Below are 21,249 nucleotides of genomic sequence, written 5' to 3' on the forward strand. Positions count from 1 at the left end.
GGAGTAGGTGGCAGGCAGGGGGCACCGATGTCGACAGAACAGATAGGATGTCAGGTGAAGATGGAATGCTCTGCCCTCTCTAACCAGCTGAAGACTCTGCATGATTGTTTTCTTACAAATAATACCTGTGGGTGTTGAAGCTGTTCAGGGAATCTATCAAGCAGCACACTCTTTCACTTTGCTGCTTTAACTCCATAAAATTTATTGTAAATTCAAGACTCAGAGGCAATAAAGCCTGTAGGTGGTTGAGTAATTTAAAGGAAATATGTCAAATCCTACTTTCAGAGACTTTAACTGAAGAATTCTGCAATTACTTTTCAAGGCTCTAAAATGCAATAATTTCTTTCAATATAATCAAAAAGTTTTACATTTATTTTGTTGCCTTTTCAAAAGAATTTACATTAAGACCAGTGACAGTTATTATCTTTCCAAACAGACTGATGCTGGCAAATAGTTTTGTTTCGTTTCACAGGAAAAGCAATTTGTGGGCATTTCTTCAACAGTCAAATATTCAGAAATGGAAACAAGGTTGAACCTGCAAATGCTATTTATTTTATGCATTACTTTAATAATATATATCTGTAACTCTAATTCCAATGGAATTGGGCTTTAATGTTTAACTCCTGGAAACTACGTAGTTTGTAGATTTTGGTTAAACGAAGTTCTACTTCCATCCCATTAAAAATCAATTAAATTACATCAACATGCGATTTAATTATTTCTTTCTGACAGTGAAGCATACTTTATATGCTTTTTAGGGTGCTCTGTTATCCAAAATATACATTATCTCCCTCATTACTATAGAACTATACCTATTACCTATGTAACTATTTCTGGTGATGGCTGTTTCTATATGTTGAGATTTCACAGGCGCTACTCTCCTTTACTCACACCCAGGACAGAATAATTAAACAGTGTCCTGTAGCCACATTTGACCCACATTCAGAGATAGGGAATCAGATGAACATTAAGTGGAATTAGAGGGGTGGGGGCAGGAGATGATATGAAAAACAAATCCTAGTTAACCTGGGGCTTCCTGCAACTCTCACAGGTGTTAAGAAAAGCATCTCCTTAAACAACTTTTCTTCCCTTCTTAATTGATGGTGCAGTATAGAATGTTCACAGTCAGGTGCTCTCACTCTAGGATCTCTGCACTACTGTGGAGATGCGAGCATCTTCTATATGAAGTTGGCCACGTCCACTAGGTGACGTCAGTCCCCCATTCATAGGGTTTCTGAAAGTGAAAAGATGCATCTGCCATACCTTGCTTAGCATACAAGTGCAGGTGATAACACCAAAAAAAAAAAGATGTCCTCTTCATCATAGGGGATTGGAATGCTAAAGTAGGAAGTCAAGAAATCACCGGGATAACAGGCAGGCATGGCCTTGGTGTACAAAATGAAGCAGGACAAAAGCTAATAGAGTTTTGCCAAGAGAACATGCTGATCATAGCAAACACTCTTTTCCAACAGCACAAGAGGCGACTCTACACATGGACATCACCAGATGGTCAATATCGAAATCAGATTGATTATGTCCTTTGCAGCCAAAGATGGAGAAGCTCCATACAGTCAGTAAAAACAAGACCTGGAGCTGACTGTGGCTCAGATCATGAGCTGCTTCTTGCAAAATTTCGGCTTAAATTGAAGAACGTCGGGAAAACCACTAAACCGTTCAGGTATGACCTAAATCATATCCCCGATGAATATACAGTGGAGGTGAGGAATAGATTTCAGGGATTAGACCTGATAGACAGAGTGCCTGAGGAACTATGGATGGAGGTCCGTAACATTGTTCAGGAGGCAGCAACGAAATCCGTCCCAAAGAAAAAGAAATGCAAGAAAGCCAAGTGGCTGTCTGAGGAGGCTTTACAAGTAGCTCACGAAAGAAGGGAAGCGAAAAGCAAGGGAGAAAGGGGAAGATATACCCAACTGAATGCAGAGTTCCAGAGAATAGCAAGGAGAGACAAGAAGGCCTTCTTAAATGAACAATGCAAAGAAATCGAGGAAAACAACAGAATGGGAAAGACTAGAGATCTCTTCAAGAAAATTGGAGATCTCAAGGGAACGTTTTGTGCAAAGACGGGCCTGATAAAGGACAAAGAAGGCAGGGACCTAACAGAAGCAGATGAGATTAAGAAGAGGTGGCAAGAATACACAGAAGAACTATACAGGAAAGATCTGAATGTCCCTGATAGCCATGATAGTGCGGTCACTGAACTTGAGCCGGACATCCTCGAGAGTGAAGTCAAGTGGGCCTTAGGAAGCATTAGTAACAACAAAGCTAGCGGAGATGACAGTCTCCCAGCTGAGCTATTTAAAATCCTAAAAGATGATGCTGTTAAAGTGCTGCACTCAATATGCCAACAAATCTGGAACACTCAACAGTGGCCACAAGACTGGAAAAGGTCAGTTTACATTCCAATTCCAAAGAAGGGCAACGCCAAAGAGTGTTCAAACTACCGCACAATTGCGCTCATTTCACATGCCAGCAAGGTGATGCTCCAAATCCTACAAGCTAGGCTTCAGCAGTATGCGAACCGAGAACTACCGGAAGTACAAGCTGGGTTTCGAAGAGGCAGAGGAACTAGAGATCAAATCGCCAACATTCGCTGCATCATGGAGAAAGCAAGAGAATTCCAGAAAAACGTCTATTTCTGCTTCATTGACTACGCTAAAGCCTTTGATTGTGTGGATCACAACAAACTGTGGCAAATTCTTAAAGTGATGGGAGTACCAGACCACCTTACCTGTCTCCTGAGAAACCTGTACGAGGGTCAAGAAGCAACAGTAAGAACCAGACATGGAACAACCGATTGGTTCAAAATTGGGAAAGGAGTACGACAAGGCTGCATATTGTCACCCTGCTTATTTAACTTATATGCAGAGTACATCATGAGAAATGCCGGATTGGATGAATCAGAGGTCGGAATTAAGATTGCCGGGAGAATTATCAACAACCTCCGATATGCAGACGATACCACCCTAATGGCAGAAAGCGAAGAGGATCTCAAGAGCCTCTTGTTGAGGGTGAAAGAGGAGAGTGCAAAAGCTGGTTTGAAACTCAACATTAAAAAAACTAAGATCATGTCATCTGGCCCTATCACTTCCTGGCATATAGAAGGGGAAGAAATGGAAGCAGTGACAGATTTTACTTTCTTGGGCTCCAAGATCACCGCAGATGGTGACTGTAGCCATGAAATTAAAAGACGCTTGCTCCTTGGGAGGAAAGCTATGGCCAACCTAGACAGCATAGTAAGAAGCAGAGACATCACCTTGCCGACAAAGGTCCGTCTAATCAAAGCTATGGTTTTCCCAGTAGTAATGTATGGCTGTGAGAGCTGGACTCTAAGGAAGGCTGAGCGCCGAAGAATTGATGCTTTCGAACTGTGGTGCTGGAGAAGACTCTTACGAGTCCCCTGGACTGCAAGGAGGTCAAATCAGTCCATCCTAAAGGAAATCAACCCTGACTGCTCATTGGAAGGACAGATAATGAAGCTGAAGCTCCAATATTTTGGCCACCAAATGCGAAGAGAAAACTCCCTGGAAAAGACCCTGATGCTGGGAAAGACTGAAGGCAAAAGGAGAAGGGGACGGCAGAGGATGAGATGGCTAGATAGCATCACGGATGCAATGAATATGAACTTGAGCACGCTCCGGGAGAGAGCACAGGACAGGAAGGCCTGGCGTGCTATGGTCCATGGGGTCACGAAGAGTCGGACACGACTGAACGACTGAACAACAACAAGCAGGTGATAACTGCCTAGAATACCTGGGAAATACTCAGAAAAGGCCAGTTTTCAGCATACCTGGATTTATTTACACACAATCAATTATGTTTGGGATTGCAACCAAAGCTAAGAATTTTCTGCAACAAGCTACATCCAAATGACTTCTCATTCTTTGCAAGAGAAGAAATGGACATTATGTTGAAAACCATGTTCGTATATAGTACACTTATACTTTAAATATATTCAAAATAATTTAAGCTTGTTTCCCTGTCCTTGGGTACATAGGAAGCTACGTTATATTGAGTCAGAACATTGGTTCATTTGGATCAGTATGTCTACATTGACTATGAGCAGCTCTTCAGGGTTTCAGACAGTAGTCTTTCCTAGACCTACTTGGGAGATGGCAGGGGAAATACTCATGAAAAAATGTTTAGTCATCATCTGTACCATCTCCACCATATTGTGATAGGTTTTCATGTTATGGTTGTATGGCTATCACTTAATGGCTAAATAAAATCATTGTATCTTACATTTTCATCACAGCATGTGACAGGGAAAATACCTTCATACTGGAAACTAATTTCAAGGCCATTAAAATGAGGACTGGAAAACTTGTATGACACATTATTAAAAGAGGGGATACCTTATTTTCCCATGACCTAGACAATTTTCTGACAAAACAAAGAACTGTTCCACATATGTGTGCACCATCAACAAAAAATAAACAGATCTTTCACTATCAAGGCTTATATTATAATTGAAGCTGTTTGTCATAGAATATTTGCCTATGCACAAACTCTAGATGGCAACATTGCACTTGCTGTGTTCCTAAGACAAAATATTACAGTCAGTCTTCACATATCTTCTTTATCAACATTTTATGTGCCACAGATCTATAGCTTCTTATTATAAGTGTAATGAAGCAGAAGTTATTGAAGCATTTTATTGATTGCTCTGATCACAAGTTTACTGTCATACTGAATTGGCACCTTAGTCGCTGAAGCAAACTGCTGACACCTTTTTTAAAAAGTGACAACTACATCTATTTCATGACCAGAAATCCATTTTCATCTCTATCAAGACAAGAATGCAATTTTCACTTCATTTAACTGATGTTAGGCCTGCTCAAGGCATGACACTTTGGAAAAGACACAAGTTTAAGGTTCTTAAAATACTTCTAGTAACTAGAATGCAGCTTGGTTGTATGAAAACGTTTAGGCATTGCTCACATCTTTAAAGCAACTTAACATGTTAAAAATCACTTATCAAAACCTATCAAGAAAGTAAATTTCTCTTCAATTTCAGAATGAAAGAAACACAATTTTAAGGTTATTTTAATAACAGCCTAGAATGGTGGTTCAACAAAAAAGTTTTTTAAAATAGCAGATTATTGTATGAAACCCCTCTTTTTCTTCCTAGGCCATTTCACATAAAGCCAAGAATTGTTGTCACTGTTCTCGTACTTCTATTGCGTACTGAAAAAACATAATACTTGCCAGTATTCTAAATTTGTTTTCAAGCAATAATTTATCATCACAATGAGTTCTGTAGGACTTTACCATCACTGTAAAGTGTTATGAATGTCAATGCTACATTCAGGATACATTAATTTTAAAATGTAAGATTTCAGTACAGCACAACTATTAAAGAAAATCTGCTATAACTATTTGGAATGTACAAACAACACTATGTAGTATAAGACTATACAGTGATAGACTCAGTAGGATAATGATTATGCAAAGCTTGTATCAAGGATAGCCTACGTAGTAATCAAACCATGGACCCTCTGAGGTTATAAAACAGGGATGTTATGAAGGACATTTGGTATCCATGCCTAACCAACATTATCAGAGGCAAGTATTTAAGTACATCAGCTGTAAATCATAGGTTATAAAATGTCAAATAATGTAAAAAGCGCATCTAGAAAAATAATTTGCATGCAAATTAAAATAGTTGTATTATGATTCCTTTAATGCTTGCTTTATAATGAATAGGGTCTGAGGCTACAGAGAACCTGCCACTGTTGTCAGTGCAAAAAATGGAAGGATATAATTTCCGCTTTCATTAAAAAAAAAGTCATATTAAACTCATTCCTTTAAATATAATTTAATATATTAATCACAACAAATTAATATTTCTCTGCTTTCTATATCACAGTTTTTTTTAGCTGCTTGGCCTAAACCTAAAATACATAATTAAAAATACGTATATAAGTTTTATAACAATTCTACATTTTTTTCTTATGATGGATATGGACTTCAGGGTGGCTTTGAAAAAGTTCAAAGAGTTCCATGGGTTGGAAATACTATCTCTTTCTGTCTCCCCATAACAAATATTGGTTTTAGTTTGATATGCAGAACTGTAGCTATTTTTATCTCAGAGAATGAGAGATACAAAATGGCTATGGTAATATCTTTTACTGGATCCGCCACTTACCCTTTGTGTCACCTTATCCATGTTGTGTGTCTCATTGATCTTAGTGGCAGACAGAACTAATTATTTACTATGTGATTCTAAAGGACAGAAATGGTTACGAATCATTAATATCATTTAAAACGGTATTTCAGTCTTCTCTTTGGCCTCTGTTTAGCTGTGCTGGGATTGTGAATGACAGCTTCCCTGCTTGAAGCACAGGGAACGCACAGCCTTCCTCATTCACTGACAGTACCATGGCCTTTTCACACGTTCCTTCCACAGCAGTGTTTGTCCCCAAACACTGGGGCTCAGCACAATGACATTCCTGTTCAACACCCCCACCAACAGAACAACTACATATCAAGAATGCTAATGAGACAGGACAGCCCCTTCACTAGAAGTGTTAACTGCACTTCATGCTTGTATGTTTATGCTATTCCACACTTGATAATGAATTTTAATATTCCTAGCATCCTGCAGGAATCTCTTGTCTGCAGAAAATAAATTTAAATACATGATGCCAAAGCAGTTATTACCTATTTTATGTTTGTGGTTACACACAGAAAAGAAAATGTTATCATTTAAATCTCATCTAAATTAGAAGCACAAATCTAGAAAAGAACAGCTTTAAACACATGTCCATTTAAGCAACTCAAGACACCATGTGAAAATGCTTGTTCTTCACAAATTCTCAGGAGTCATCACAGATTTTAAAAGAAAAGTTCAAATCTTAAAAATGAAATATCACAAATCAAATTCTCACAGAACATTCTTATTACAGAGTAAGATTTAATAAAATACTAATAGAATAATCTATTTTAAGAAAAAGGTAGGACAACTGTTTTCTGTTGACTTCAAAGAGTCATAAGCATCCTTCCAAAAAAGTATAATCTCTCCCTTCATCCCAGTCCTTTAGTCTACCCCTATATATTTTCTGTAAAAGGCTGTTAAAAATTCACAGTCTTGAAGACACAGACACAGAGAGTTCCTTAGTGAACTGAATATTTTGACTTCGCTCAGATCCCTGCACTTCAAAGGCAGGCTAGCATGCACTATTGCTGGCAGGTAAACTAGACCTCTAGGGGAAACAATACGTGCTGTTGTGATTGCACTTTGTGCACATTAATATAGATTAACTGAAAATTAGAGGAAACATTTTAATAGAATTATCTGCTCTGCTCTACTCTACTCTAGTCTACTCTACTCTAGGATTGCCACTATACTATACTCCTTGGAAGGTTTTGTCTGCATTCATACACCTCTACCACAAACTCAGCAAAATTAAATAGAAAGTATTTTTCAACATTTTAATGCTTCATTTATAAATTAAAATGGATAAAATTAGAAGATATAAAGACAGGGTGCATCTAAGTAAAACCTTAAGAAACAGTCAAGAAACATCTTGCTCTGAGAACATCCCATCACACTGCACATCAAAAAACTGCCCTCTCGAAACAGTTTGCCTAGGCAAAAGAACAGCCACTAAACCCTTTTGACCTAATGTGCTAGTTTAGCAAAGGTGAGGAAAACATAAGGGCGCAAGTGCTGATGAGACACCCATGACACATGCCTGTGCAGCCACACTCCTCTTCAGGGGGATTGACTGGTCTGAACAATCACAAAACCTTCTGGCCGGAGCAGAACTGTACTGGTGGTAATTGCATGGTATGTGAGCTGCATGGCATGCAAGGTCTGGTTGGTTCTGCTAACGCACAAGGGGAGAGACGGGTTGCAGTTGTGCAGTGGGGCATATCTGCAGATTGCACTCATGGTTTCTAGTTCGTGCTAACAATGGCCTGTGACCCAAACAGGCCTGTGAAGTGCACAAAGTACTTGTACATGTGCACAGGATGTCTGATTTCCCCTTCCAGCTGTAGACTCTTGTACATGTTGAATGTTGCTGCAGAGGGTCCCCTGACCTTTAGGAGGCGCAAGCAACTACAGCTGGAAGAGGTGTCTGGAAAAATATATCTTGTGTATAGACTGCGGCATGCTGGTTTTTGGGTCACAACCAATTTTTTCTCAACTGCGTGTTATAGAGAAGATGAAGGAAAGCAAAAATTAGTGGCAAAGCGGAAGAAGAAAGTGACTGCAAGTATGTCAAGTACTTAAAAGTCTAGTTTTAAAATCATAAGTAACATTAACAGGGCAAAGGTTACTGGACACAGCTTTCAGTGCTATGTATTCCTACTGTACTGCTGCAGCTGTAAGCAGCAATGGCCATAGGGCCAACACTGTATTTCTTAACCTAGATGTAACTTGCATAGTTTTCAGGATGCTTAATACTACTTTTATTTTGTACTTGTAAAAACTGAAATACGTAGAAAATTGTCTGTGCTTTTAAAAAACAAAAACAAAGAGGTCTTAGAATCATTCCAAACCTTCACTGTTACTAGTTTATGAATCTTAAAAAAATACATATTAACGAAAAGCAAACTGATGCTTTACCCCTTGACCCTACATTAACCTTTCTAAATTTATGTTTATTTCTCTTTTAAAATGTTTTCCTGTTTCCCATATAATTATTATCCTACTCGTAAAACTCTTACCATATTCCAATACTTTGATATCATCAAAGGAATACAGTATTTAAAATTGGCAGTATGCTATTGGAGGGTGTTAATATGCATTTATAAATCAATAAACACTGAAAACCAGTAGCAGAGGTCATCTGTTCAATATTTATTTGATTCACAATTATAATAATTTTAAAACCTTATTTACATTAGAGATATTTGTCATCACATAAAGCACTGACTAAAGGATAGACATATACGCACACACACGCGCACACACACACACTTCTATGTTTTACATCAAAACTGCCTTACAGATGAAGTAAACAGTTTAAAAATAAGCACCCTATGTGAGTTTTTTTGGAAAAGTTGAAATGGGTGAAGCATTTGCTAAAACAAGCCCCCTTTGCAGTGACGTTGCCTGGTTCTATATTCTTGATCACTTTTTGTAGATCACCATTAGATCAGGACCAAAACAATTTATTCCAAAGTAAATGTTCAATTCTCTTTATAGACCTGACAGCAGGAGGTGCTGTATAAACAGCATGAGTGACAGCCACTTCTTCCTACCCTCCTAACTCACCCCCCCCTTCATGAATTCATCGTGCTCTCAGTCTTCATCTTTTAGTACATGGCCTGAGATCTCTTGTAAATCTCAGTAGAAGATGGAATATTAATTTTTGATCCGACAAATCTCCCTGCTTAGCATTTTCAAACACTTTCTAATTACAAAACGGATGCTTTAAAAAAAAAAATTAAACAAACTATACCAAAGCTAACAATACTGAAAAGCCATACACGTTCCATTTCAATTCAGGTCAGTTACACTGATATACATTCAAACACATGTTAATCTGTTAAGAAAAAAATAAAGACATGCAAAGCAGACAAAATACAAGCTAACTACACTAGATAGCATTCAACTATAAAAACAGCAAAACAAAAATTCTATACAATTTAAACATATTTTATATGCCTAAACAAGTTTCTCATGGCTGACTTGTAATTGTTGATGACTGCCCCTCAGAGCAAAACATTAAGAGAAAGAAAATGATTCTTTGCTATGTTTACATGTTCTTACATTCAAATATATCTCATGTATATTTCAGATCTAGCTATTCTAACACTGGTTAAAACCCCCAGAAATGAATTATGAAAAATTACATATGTTTAAATATGAGTGACTCTATGCAAAATGGCTATATATAATTTCCACAGGAGTGCCTCTGCTCTGCACAGTGTTCAGCACAAAAAGGTTAAACAGCCCATACTGAAAGACATACACAATTAGCTCCATTATCATTTCCTGTGAGATTATAGGAGAAACATTTCATCTACCTATTGAGTACAGGAGCTCATGCAATACATGTCACACTTCCTTATGACACAGTGTCAATCACAGACTTTCTACAACTAGTATATTTAGACTGCAATCCTACACACAATTACCTTAAAGTAAGTCTCACTGAACTCAGTGGGTTTTACTTTGGAGTAGACATGCATAGGACTGCGCTATTAATAATGAAGAAGAAAAAGCAGCCTTTTAAAGACTTCAGATAACTCACCTGTTCACAGTAGTTTTTTGCAGACTTTAATCGCTGATGCAAGGCCAATAATACTCCTTGGATATACATCTTTGCTCCAGAGGGGCTGAAACCTTCTCCCTTAGAGACCCAAAGAGGTCCCTGCAAAGGTGTGATGGAATTTTGCAAGCATTTGCCAAGCAGAGGAACTATACAAGGAGAAGGGGAAGAAAAAAAGACATTCTTTTGACCCAGCTGAAACACACAGTCTGAAATGCATCCCCAAACCCAGAACTCTTAACATCTATTATTTATAACTGACCTGGGTTAAGTCTTAGAAAAACAGATCCTGCATTTCTAGTGGCCACCATGAAGGATGTATTTGTATTGAGACACCCCCCATGTAAGACTCATAAGCCTTGTAAGCACACCTGAATAGTTTTGAAGTGTGTCTAACTAGCTGCACAGAGTGTCATGGTGTGCACTGATTGCCTTATCTTCTCATTTATCACAGATGAGTTGGAACCAACCTTGCTGAAATCTACTGGCATTGTCCTGATAAATTGCAAGATCCATGTTGTTTCAGTGCATAGCTTCCTGTCTAGGACTGTATATGTTTACAGATCAAACATTTTACACAACTGATAATTATTAAAATATAGTGAACAGCTTTATAAAGGAATTTTTACTAAACCGTTTTTTGCTGCTTGCATTCAAAACAACTTATCAGCAACAACAAAATGTTTTGAGTGTAGATTAGTTTTGTTTTTCAGTGGAGAAAATAATATATGAAAACATGTATATAACATGCAAGGCATTTGGTGATACAACTTATTTATCTTTTGACATCGTTTCCCAACAGAAGTTGAAAACAGACGTATCTGTGTAAATGGCAGGCAAACACTTAAATGTAAACATAACATTGGTAAATAAGCAGAATTTGGCTTCAGGATTTACTGAATCACTGCATATAATATTGTACCACACCATGTAGTTCACATATGCAGTAATATATAAAAGAAAAGGCATATTGGCAATTTCCCTTTTGCTCTGCATCATGACAGACAGTAGTAGAGAATTAATTTCAGAATAGGAAGAAAGCTTATTGCACTTTATTGACCTATGTGCTCATGACTTAGGGATACGTGAACCTGCTGTGTCTGCTCTAATAAAACTTGGAGCATTTCCCCAGAATCTAGTGGAAACAGCGGGGCCCCACATCTACATTTCAGATTACTTTCTTGAATCTGCCAAGTCATCAATGTGCAGTAGTGCCAAAAGGCCCTCTTTGTGAATGCAGCCTGCACAGTGCAGATCCTTACCCTCCAACTGATTTATCTGGGAACTCCTGGGCTGAATCCTGGTGAATCTAAGCAGAAATAAAGCCCAGAGGTGAGGAGAAGGAGAAACTACTTATAATTAGAAGAGGAAAGAAATTGGTGATGGGTGGGAAGAATGTAGTTGTATAAACAGTTGCTGGAAGGGAAATATGGGGGAAACTGGAAATGAATTCATGAGTGTAGGGAACAGGATGTCTGCATTCTCTAATTTTGGTCTGCTGGCAAGAGAGGTGGGGTTAGTACTTAATTTTCAAAGAGAGATGTATAGGGGCTTTTGTGTGAGAGAGAGTGAGTGAGAGGGGACATCACTTTGAAAGCCCTGTTTCTTAACACTAAATGTGTGCGGAGGAAGAAGCTGTAGTTTCTTAGTGATAAGTGAAAGAGCACTCTGCATATGCTCAGATACATACTTTTGTGAGTGTACTGGGAAGACTGCCATTGTTCAGTGGTGAGGGAAAATCACTCTGCATATATTCAGTAGCCCTCTACCTATTGCTGCTTAAGAATTCTGGATCATGGACTCACTGACTGATCTTGAGCTAGTTGCTTATTGCTGTAAATATCCTCTAAATTGTATAACTGCAATACAGTGCTGTGGCAATTCTGAACCAACTTTTTCAGAACCTCTTTTCCTCTTACCTATAACCAGTAGGGACCACCAACCAGTTATTTTCATTTGTGTTTCCAGGGCATGAAAAACCTTTTGGAGTGGGTACATGATGTGGAGGTGGGAGGGACACTCTATAGGAGAGATGATCAACCTCCCCAGTCACCGCTAGCCAACGGTGTTTCTGTGGTCTCCCTCTCATTTCTACCACATAACTGTGCAGCATGAGCCTGACAAAAGGCAAATTAGGTACCCCACCAGTAAAAGAATCTAGATTGTCAAAATAAAATGTTTTAGGATCAAAGTACAAGACTCAAGAGAGAAGAAGGATCAAACACACAGAGTGAATGAAAACAGAATCTACATGGGTCCTAACATTATCAATATTTGCAAGTATGGAAGGCAGCTTTTTTCCCAGGCCAAACAGCTGACAGTTTCCATGAGATATAATGGAGAAATTTAAATTCTTGTGCTTAGAGAAAGGCAATGGGGCTAAGGGGAGGTGAAGGTTGTCTAATCACCTCCTTGGAGGTGGAGATAACATTTCTGCCTACATCTGATCTGATGGGAGTAGATTTTTTCATAGTTAGATGGGCAGAGAGACTGTGGGACAAACTACACCAGATATTGGCCTGATCTGCACGATGTGGCAGCCCACCATCTCTTAATTTACCCATGGGGGAGGGGGCAACCCTCAAATAACCCATGAATTGTTTTACGCTTATTTGAGGGTTTTCCAACTATCAAACAACCCCTGCCACCTCTGTTCACACAAGATAAGCCAGGTGCCCACAGGCGCCCTGCCAAAATGGTCCCCATGGGCACCCAGCATGATCAAATTAACCCATGGTGGGCTGTTGACTTGCAAACAGGCCCATTAAGTACATCACCATTTCCTTCCAAACCAAATATCATCTTGAGGAAGTTTCCTTAGGACCAAAGCATGAGAGGAAAGGGTTACATCCCCCTCCCCACCTGCTGCAATCCAGATAATTATCATCCCCCAAGCTGATGCTATTTGCATTTTCTTTAAATCCTGCACATTCCATACAAAGGCAGATTGTTTGGCCCTGTGTCTAAGGTGGCCTCTATGCAAATGGGACATCCTGCACCTTTGGCTCCTATACAGATTTCACTCTTTGCACAGCCCTCAGCGAACTCTGTGGAAACACTTGAGGAAGTGCTTGTGAGGGAACGCAATCCCACAGTGCAAACCACAGCTTGCCCAGAAAGCTCAAGGCCCTGTATATTATATATATCCTATAATCTGACTTGTACTATATGCCTCCCTAGAGCAAGGTATAGTTCCATCCAGCCTTATAAGGGCTGTTGTAATACTTTTATTAAAGAAGCCCTCCTTGGATACCACCGCTCTGGATGATTACTCACCAGTTTCAAATGCACAATTTTTAAGTAAGAAATTTGAGTGTGTGGTGGCATCTCAGCTCTGAAGGTTCTTGGATAAAGCTGATTATCTAAACCCAGCTTTAGGACTGGTTTTGGGACTGAGACAGCTTTGGTTGCCTTGGTAAATGTCAGAAATTAGACAGAGGGAGTATGTCTCTGTTAGTTCTGCTGGATATGTCAGTGGCATTTGATACCATCTGCCACATTATTAGGGCCAGCGTCAGGGCAGGCATGTTTGCATGCATGCAGCAAGGGCCCAGTGACAAGGCCCCTGGAGTTGCTCCTCCCCTTCAGCATTGCAACCTCCTTGTTCACCAGCCTCTTGCTCTGGAGCTACTGCACATTATACTTCTGGGCTGCTTGGAAAGGATGGGCCTAGGGGGTACTGTTTTGCATTGGCTTCAGTCCTTCCACAGGGTCGGTTTCAGAAGGTGATGTTGGGTTTCCTGTTTGATACCTTGGCCATGTATGACGCCTTGTATGACAACCTTAAGAAACCTCCAGCCCGCAGGCTTAATTTGGCCCACAAGATTCCCTAATTTTGTCCAAGAGGCTGTCTCTAATGGAAATGCCTCCTTTCTAAAACCACAGCCCCTTACCTTTGATCTGAGTTGGTGCCTTGAGGAGCCATCAGCTAAGAGAGCTTCACCTGCTGCACACCTTCCCTGATCAGGGAAAGTGAGAGGTGGGTGAAGCCCACTGTCTGTGTGTGTGAGAGTGAAATGGGGGGGGGGAGTGAGTGAGTGAGTGAATGGTATGTGTGTGTGTGAATGAAGGGGTGTGTGTGTGTGTGAGAGAGAGAGAGAGAGAGAGAATAGGGGGACAAGCACATTGTGGGCCACATGCCAATAGCAGGGGTGGTCCTAGCCACTTTGGACTGTGACCTCACCCACTGCTGGCATACAGCCCCGACATGCTTCTCCAGAGCCAATTTCACCCTCAGGCCAAAAAAGGTTCCCCACCCCTGGTGTATGACATCTCTTAGGGTTCAATCTTGTCCCCTGTGTTGCTTGCTGGAAGAGATCATCCAGGGATTTGGAGTGCATTGTCATCAATATGCTGATGACACACCGTTTGAGTTTTACTTTTCTTCTAATAGTAAGGAAATTATTGATGTATTTAATTCAGGGTTGGGCAACTTGTGGCCCTCCAGATGTTTTGTTCTACAACTCTCATCAGCCCTTGCCTGCATAGCTAATAGTGAGGGTTCATGAGAGTTGTAGGCCAAAACATCTCAAGGGCCACAAGTTGCCCACCCCTGCTTTAATTGTTGCCTGGAGTTGGCAGCAGGTTGGATGAAGGCTAATGAACGGAAACTTAACCCAGACAATATAGAAGTGCTCCTAGTCAGGAAAAAGATGGACTGTGGAACAGGGATTCACTCTGTTTTGAATGGGGTAATACTCCCCTTGAAGAAACAGGTTTGCAGTCTGGAAGTACTCCTAGATTCTGCCTTGCAACTGGATTCCCAGGTTGCAGCTGTGGCCAGGGGTGTTTTTCATCAGCTTAGACTGGTACACCAGCTGCACTGATTTTTGAGGAGGTCTGGCCTAACTATGGCAACACATACCTTAGTTACATCTAGACTTGATTACTAAAATGTGCTCTACATCCGGCTACCGTTGAAGCTGCAGTTGGTCCAGAATGCAGTGGCAAGGAGTGGGCACTCACCCATGGGTTCATATTACATCTATTCTGCAATGCATGCACTGGGTACAATTGGTTTCGGGGCATAATTCAAAGTGCTGGTGATTATGTTTAAAGCCCTCAATGGCTTGGATCCAGGATACCTAATGGACCTCTTCCTCCCATATAAGCCTGCCTGCTCATTATAATTGAGTGGGGAAGCCCTTCTCTATGTCCCATCATCTGTTGGGACAATGGATAGGGCTTCCTCAATGGCTGCAGCAATATTGCAGAAAAGCTTGCCCCCAGAGATTCACATGACCTCCTCTCTGATTGCCTTCTGCTGGCTTATTTATTTATATTTATTATTACATTTATATCCCACCTTTTTTCCTCTCGGAAGGCAGCCATGACAGCTCACATGGTCCTCCTCCTCTTCATTTTATCCTCACAACTACTCTGTGAGGTAGGTTAGGCTGAGAGTCAGTGACTAGCCCAAAGTCACCCAGTGAGCTTCATGGCTGAGTGGGGAATGGAACCCAGGTCTCCCGAGTCCCAATCGAACACTCTGACCACTACACCACATCGGCTTATGAAGATGTTCTTATACTGGCAAGCTTTTAATTTGCCAGGTTGAAGTATTTTTTTTATTAAAGACTGTATTTCATCTGCCATGCCTGTCCATTATGTTTTATTGTTATATTTTACTATTGTGATCTTAATTATTTAAGCTGCCTTGAATAATGCAAATGTATTGGAAAGGCAGGGTATAACTTTAAATCAATCAGTCAATCAATCATAGTCCTTTACCCATATTTCTAGAGGGAAAATAACAATATCAGATATCAGCAGCTATGCCAGCACGCTGTCCAGAGGGAGATGAGAGGGACAGCAAGGCCATTCCACCAGTCCTCCTGAAGGCTCCTCCTCTCTCAACTGACACCACCAGCAGTCATTCCAACAGGCTGACGGAGATGAGGGGGAGAGCAGGGCATTTCACTAGCCCTGCTGAAGACCTCCCTCATGAAGGCTCCTTCTCGCTCAACTGTTACCACCAGCAACCATTCCAGCAGGCTGAGGTTGCTGAGAGGGAGAGTAGGGCCATTCCTCCTGGAACCATCTTTGTCACTTGAGGCTCAGGTGGCCTCAGTGGCACGGAGAGCCTTCTACCAACTTCGGTTGGTGGCCCAGCTACGCCCCTATTTGGACAGGGATAACCAGGCTTCAGTTGTCTAGGCTCTCGTAATCTCCAAATTAGATTACTGCAATGCACTCTATGTGGGGCTGCCTTTGAAGACGGTTCAGAAGCTGCAGCTCGTGCAAAATGTGGTGACCAGAATGATAACGGGGACCAGGAGGTCCAGACATATAAGACCGCCTCTAGCCCACTTACACAGGCTGCCTGTATGTTTCCGAGCCCAATTCAAGGTGCTGGTTTTTAACCTATAAAGTTTTACATGGCTTGGGACCGCAATACCTGATGGAGCACCTCTCCCAACATGAACCTACCCGTATACTACGCTCAACATCTAAGGCTCTCCTCCGGCTGTCTACACCGAGGGAAGCTCGGTAGACGGCGACAAGGGAGAGGGCCTTTTTGGTGGTGGCCCCCAAATTATGGAATGATCTCCCTGATGAGGCCTGCCTGGCACCAACATTGTTATCTTTTCGGCACCAGGTTAAGACCTTTCTCTTCTCCCAGGCATTTGGCAGCATATGATAAGTTTTAATTGATCCTGGAATGGCGTATGGTTATGGTTGTCTGCTTTGAGATTGCTTGTTGAAGTTGTTTTAGATATATGTTCTTGTATATTGTTCTGTTCATGTGTTTTTTATGGAATTGGCTTTTAAAATCTGTATATTGTATTTTTCAGTGTTTTAATCTTTGTAAACCACCCAGAGAGCTTTGGCTATTGGGCGGTTTAGAGATGTAATAAATACATTCCACCAGCCCTTCTAAAATAATTAATTTTTTTCCTCTTCCTTCCCCATTCCTTTTTCCTTACATGTTGTGTCTTTTTAGATGTGCGGGCAGGGACTGTCTGATTTAATTGATTATATGTAAGCCACTGTAGGAGTATATATGCTTACGAAGTTAGATTTGTTGTTCTTGTTTTTCTTGAGCCAACCTGTAATCATTCTAGGATCACATATTTATTTTTATTGTATTTATTTTATTACATTTTTATACCACCCATTAGCCCAAGCTATTGTACGTGCAAATTTCCATTTCTTTCCGGCTAAATCTATATGAAGGATTTAGTATGTATTGTCAAATAAGAACATTTTTAGTTGTTACTGGATATATTATTTATATATATATATATATGTGTGTGTGTGTGTGTGTGTGTGTGTGCGCGCGCGCGCGCGCGTGTGTGTATGTATATGTGTGTGTGTGTGTGTGTGTATATATATATATATCTCATAGAAATTATCTCATAGCCACTCTCAGTAACTGCACTGCAAATTCGCACAGATCTGGAGGAAAATTTCGAAAGAAGCCCTCGTAAGTGACCATTTGCTGAACAGTGGGGTTTTGGGTACTCTGCGGTGTTAGTAGTGAAGGGAACCTATACAGGTAGAGGAGTTTAAGGTATGGAGATAAGAACATAAGAGGAGCCATACTGGATCAGACCAAAGCCCTATCTAGTTCTGTTTATACTGTGGCCAACCAGACGCCTATGGGAACCTACAAGCAGACATAAGAGCAACAGCACCCTCCTGCTCATGTTCCCCAGCAGAGACACAATGACTGGATTTGCACAACACAATAACGCACCATGTGGAGCCAACCATCGTGGGCTGCCATGTTGTCCGAACCTGGCGTGTTTTCCACAGGGTGGCTTATTTTCCGTGAATAAACCACTCTCAGAATCCATGACTTATTGTAGGATTGTTGGTGCCCATAGTGGGTTGTCCAAACTCAGGAGAGTGATTTTTATCATGGGTTGCTGGGATCAGTTACAGAGCTGCTTGGCAGGAGCAGCAAAAAAGCCTGTGCCAGTCTTTGCAATCTCACCAGTGCTGTCTCCAGCCTCCCTCGCCAGTGACTGCCCTTCCACTGATGTCCAAATGGCATTTTGGAAGGACCATCACTTGTTCCCCGGCATTTATTTTTCGGTGCCTCAAAAATGTGCAAATTGGGTCATTTAGTAGTAGTAGTCATGATACTACTGATAGCCATGATAGTGCAGTCACTGAACTTGAGCCAGACATCCTAGAGAGTGAAGTCAAGTGGGCCTTAGGAAGCATTACTAACAACAAAGCTAGCGGAGATGACAGTATTCCAGCTGAGCTATTTAAAATCCTAAAAGATGATGCTGTTAAAGTGCTGCACTCAATATGCCAACAAATTTGGAACACTCAACAGTGGCCACAAGACTGGAAAAGGTCAGTTTACATTCCAATGCCAAAGAGTGTTCAAACTACCGTACAATTGCGCTCATTTCACATGCCAGCAAGGTTATGCTCAAAATCCTACAAGCTAGGCTTCAGCAGTATGCGAACCGAGAACTACCGGAAGTACAAGCTGGGTTTCGAAGAGGCAGAGGAACTAGAGATCAAATCGCCAACTTTCGCTGGATCATGGAGAAAGCAAGAGAATTCCAGAAAAATGTCTATTTCTGCTTCATTGACTACGCTAAAGCCTTTGATTGTGTGGATCACAACAAACTCTGGCAAATTCTGAAAGAGATGGGAGTACCAGACCACCTTACCTGTCTCCTGAGAAACCTGTACGAGGGTCAAGAAGCAACAATAAGAACCGGACATGGAAAAACCGATTGGTTCAAAATTGGGAAAGGAGTACGACAAGGCTGCATATTATCACCCTGCTTATTTAACTTATATGCAGAGTACATCATGAGAAACGCCAGGTTGGATGAATCACAGGTCGGAATTAAGATTGCCGGGAGAATTATCAACAACCTCAGATACGCAGACGATACCACCCTAATGACAGAAAGTGAAGAGGATCTAAAGAGCCTCTTGTTGAGGGTGAAAGAGGAGAATGCAAAAGCTGGTTTGAAACTCAACATTAAAAAAACTAAGAACATGGCATCTGGCCCCATCACTTCCTGGCATATAGAAGGGGAAGAAATGGAAGCAGTGACAGATTGTATTTTCTTGAGCTCCAAGATCACTGCAGATGGTGACTGTAGCCATGAAATTAAAAGACGCTTGCTCCTTGGGAGGAAAGCTATGGCAAACCTAGACAGCATAGTAAGAAGCAGAGACATCACCTTGCTGACAAAGGTCCGTCTAATCAAAGCTATGGTTTTCTCAGTAGTAATGTATGGCTGTGAGAGCTGGACTATAAGGAAGGCTGAGCGCTGAAGAATTGATGCTTTCGAACTGTGGTGCTGGAGAAGACTCTTACAAGTCCCCTGCACTGCAAGGAGGTCAAATCAGTCAATCCTAAAGGAAATCAACCCTGACTGCTCATTGGAAGGACAGATACTGAAGCTGAAGCTCAAATATTTTGGCCACCTAATGCAAAGAGAAAACTCTCTGGAAAAGACCCTGATGCTGGGAAGGACTGAAGGCAAAAGGAGAAGGGGACGGCAGAGGATGAGAGGCTAGATAGCATCGCTGATACAATGAATATGGACTTGAGCACGCTCCGGGAGAGAGCACAGGACAGGAAGGCCTGGCATGCTATGGTGCATGGGGTCACGAAGAGTTGGACACGACTGAACGACTGAACAACAACAACAAGTAGTCGTAGTAGTTGTCAGTCTTGCACAAGGGCACACTTATGGCTATCTGTTATGTGTAATTTTGCCTGGTCAATTTCCTTGTATGTTTTAGCTGTGAAAGGGAGTGGTGAAGAGGAATAGGTGAGGTTCAAGGAAACTGATAAGATGAGGCTGCATATAGGCTAATTTGTGCACAGTTGCAAAGGACCAAAGGAGAAGTAATAGTAAGAGAAAGGAGGGACCCAGTAGCGCAATTCAGAAGACCCTAAAATGAGGGGAAAAGGTGAATGGAGGAAGTGCACCAAAGGGGGGGCAATATCTTCTCCTTGACGATGTGATTGAAGTGACACTTCTCCGTGTCCTCCACCTTTTCAACACTTCCCCGAGTCTCCAGCTACTCCAGAAAGGGAAGATATTAACTCCCCAACTTTTCGGTGCTCCTTTTCGGAGCAGCTACTGCTGTGGTTACTGTGCTTGAGTGGATGTGTGCCCTATAATAAAGTAGGTATGGCATTCAAGTCAAACTTTATATAAAATGTTCTACTTATAGCTTTATAATTACTATGCTATTAAATCTGACCTTTTCAAAGTGGTGAGGTGAAAATGATGTACTTCACATACTATTCTTCAGCCTATCCATGAGACTAAAGGCTCAATTCTAAGCACACTTATGTGGAACTAAAGTCTATTGAAATGAATGAGACCTGCTTCCAAGTAAATATGTTTAGAATTGAATGAGTGGACAAATTTATGTGTCTTATAGTGGTTCAGACATCACACTCAACGATGGTTTAATGTGATGTCTGAACTGAGCCAATATAAGACACATAACTTTGTCCACCCTTTCAGTTCTAAACACAGTTACTTGAAAGCAGGTGATGCAAACAACCTTCAGTGAGCCTTGAGCTTGCATATTCCCCCTCCTTCTCCTTGTCTGGCATTGCTGCATTCCTAACTATTAGCCATGCTGGCTGGGGCTGCTGGGAGTTGAAGCCCAAAGCATCTGGAGAGCAACTGACTGGGGAAGGCTGGTTTAGCATATGTGAAGGTTTGAGGCCTACGGAGGCAAAGGGGAAAAAGGTCAGGCTTAGTGGCCTGGAGTTTTTTGTTGGGAGGGAGTAACCCTGAGGGGAGTAGCTTCATTTCTCTGGTTAAGTGTCAGTTTCATTTCTTCAGGTTTGAAGCATTACTTTCAGTTTTATGGGAGGAGGATATCTAAAGTGAGCAAGAGAGACAGTATGAGCAGAGAGACAGCCACAGCCTGAAGTGAGAGCAGAGTCTGAAGAGTGAGTTGGAAGAAGCAGCCTAGAAAAGTTGAAGGACACCTAGGGTAAAGGAACTTGCATTTTGCAACTTTTATCTTCTTTTAATACCTTTTGTATCACTCA

At 41.1% G+C, this 21,249-nt stretch overlaps 1 protein-coding gene across 1 annotated transcript in view; it reads right to left on the reverse strand.

Annotated features, from left to right (window-relative positions):
- Nucleotides 1-21,249, reverse strand: part of DCDC1 (doublecortin domain containing 1) — a 465,182-nt gene that overhangs the window by 370,595 nt on the left and 73,338 nt on the right. Inside the window, exon 9 of the mRNA XM_084852919.1 lies at nt 10,227-10,393. Within this exon, the coding sequence (XP_084709045.1) occupies nt 10,227-10,393 (167 nt within the window). The remainder of the gene's footprint in view (nt 1-10,226; nt 10,394-21,249) is intronic.

The sequence above is a fragment of the Heloderma suspectum genome, chromosome 1 (genome assembly GCF_057233095.1).
Source record: "Heloderma suspectum isolate Gila_16-S chromosome 1, 16-S_ref, whole genome shotgun sequence".
In the NCBI taxonomy this organism is placed as follows: Eukaryota; Metazoa; Chordata; class Lepidosauria; order Squamata; family Helodermatidae; genus Heloderma; species Heloderma suspectum.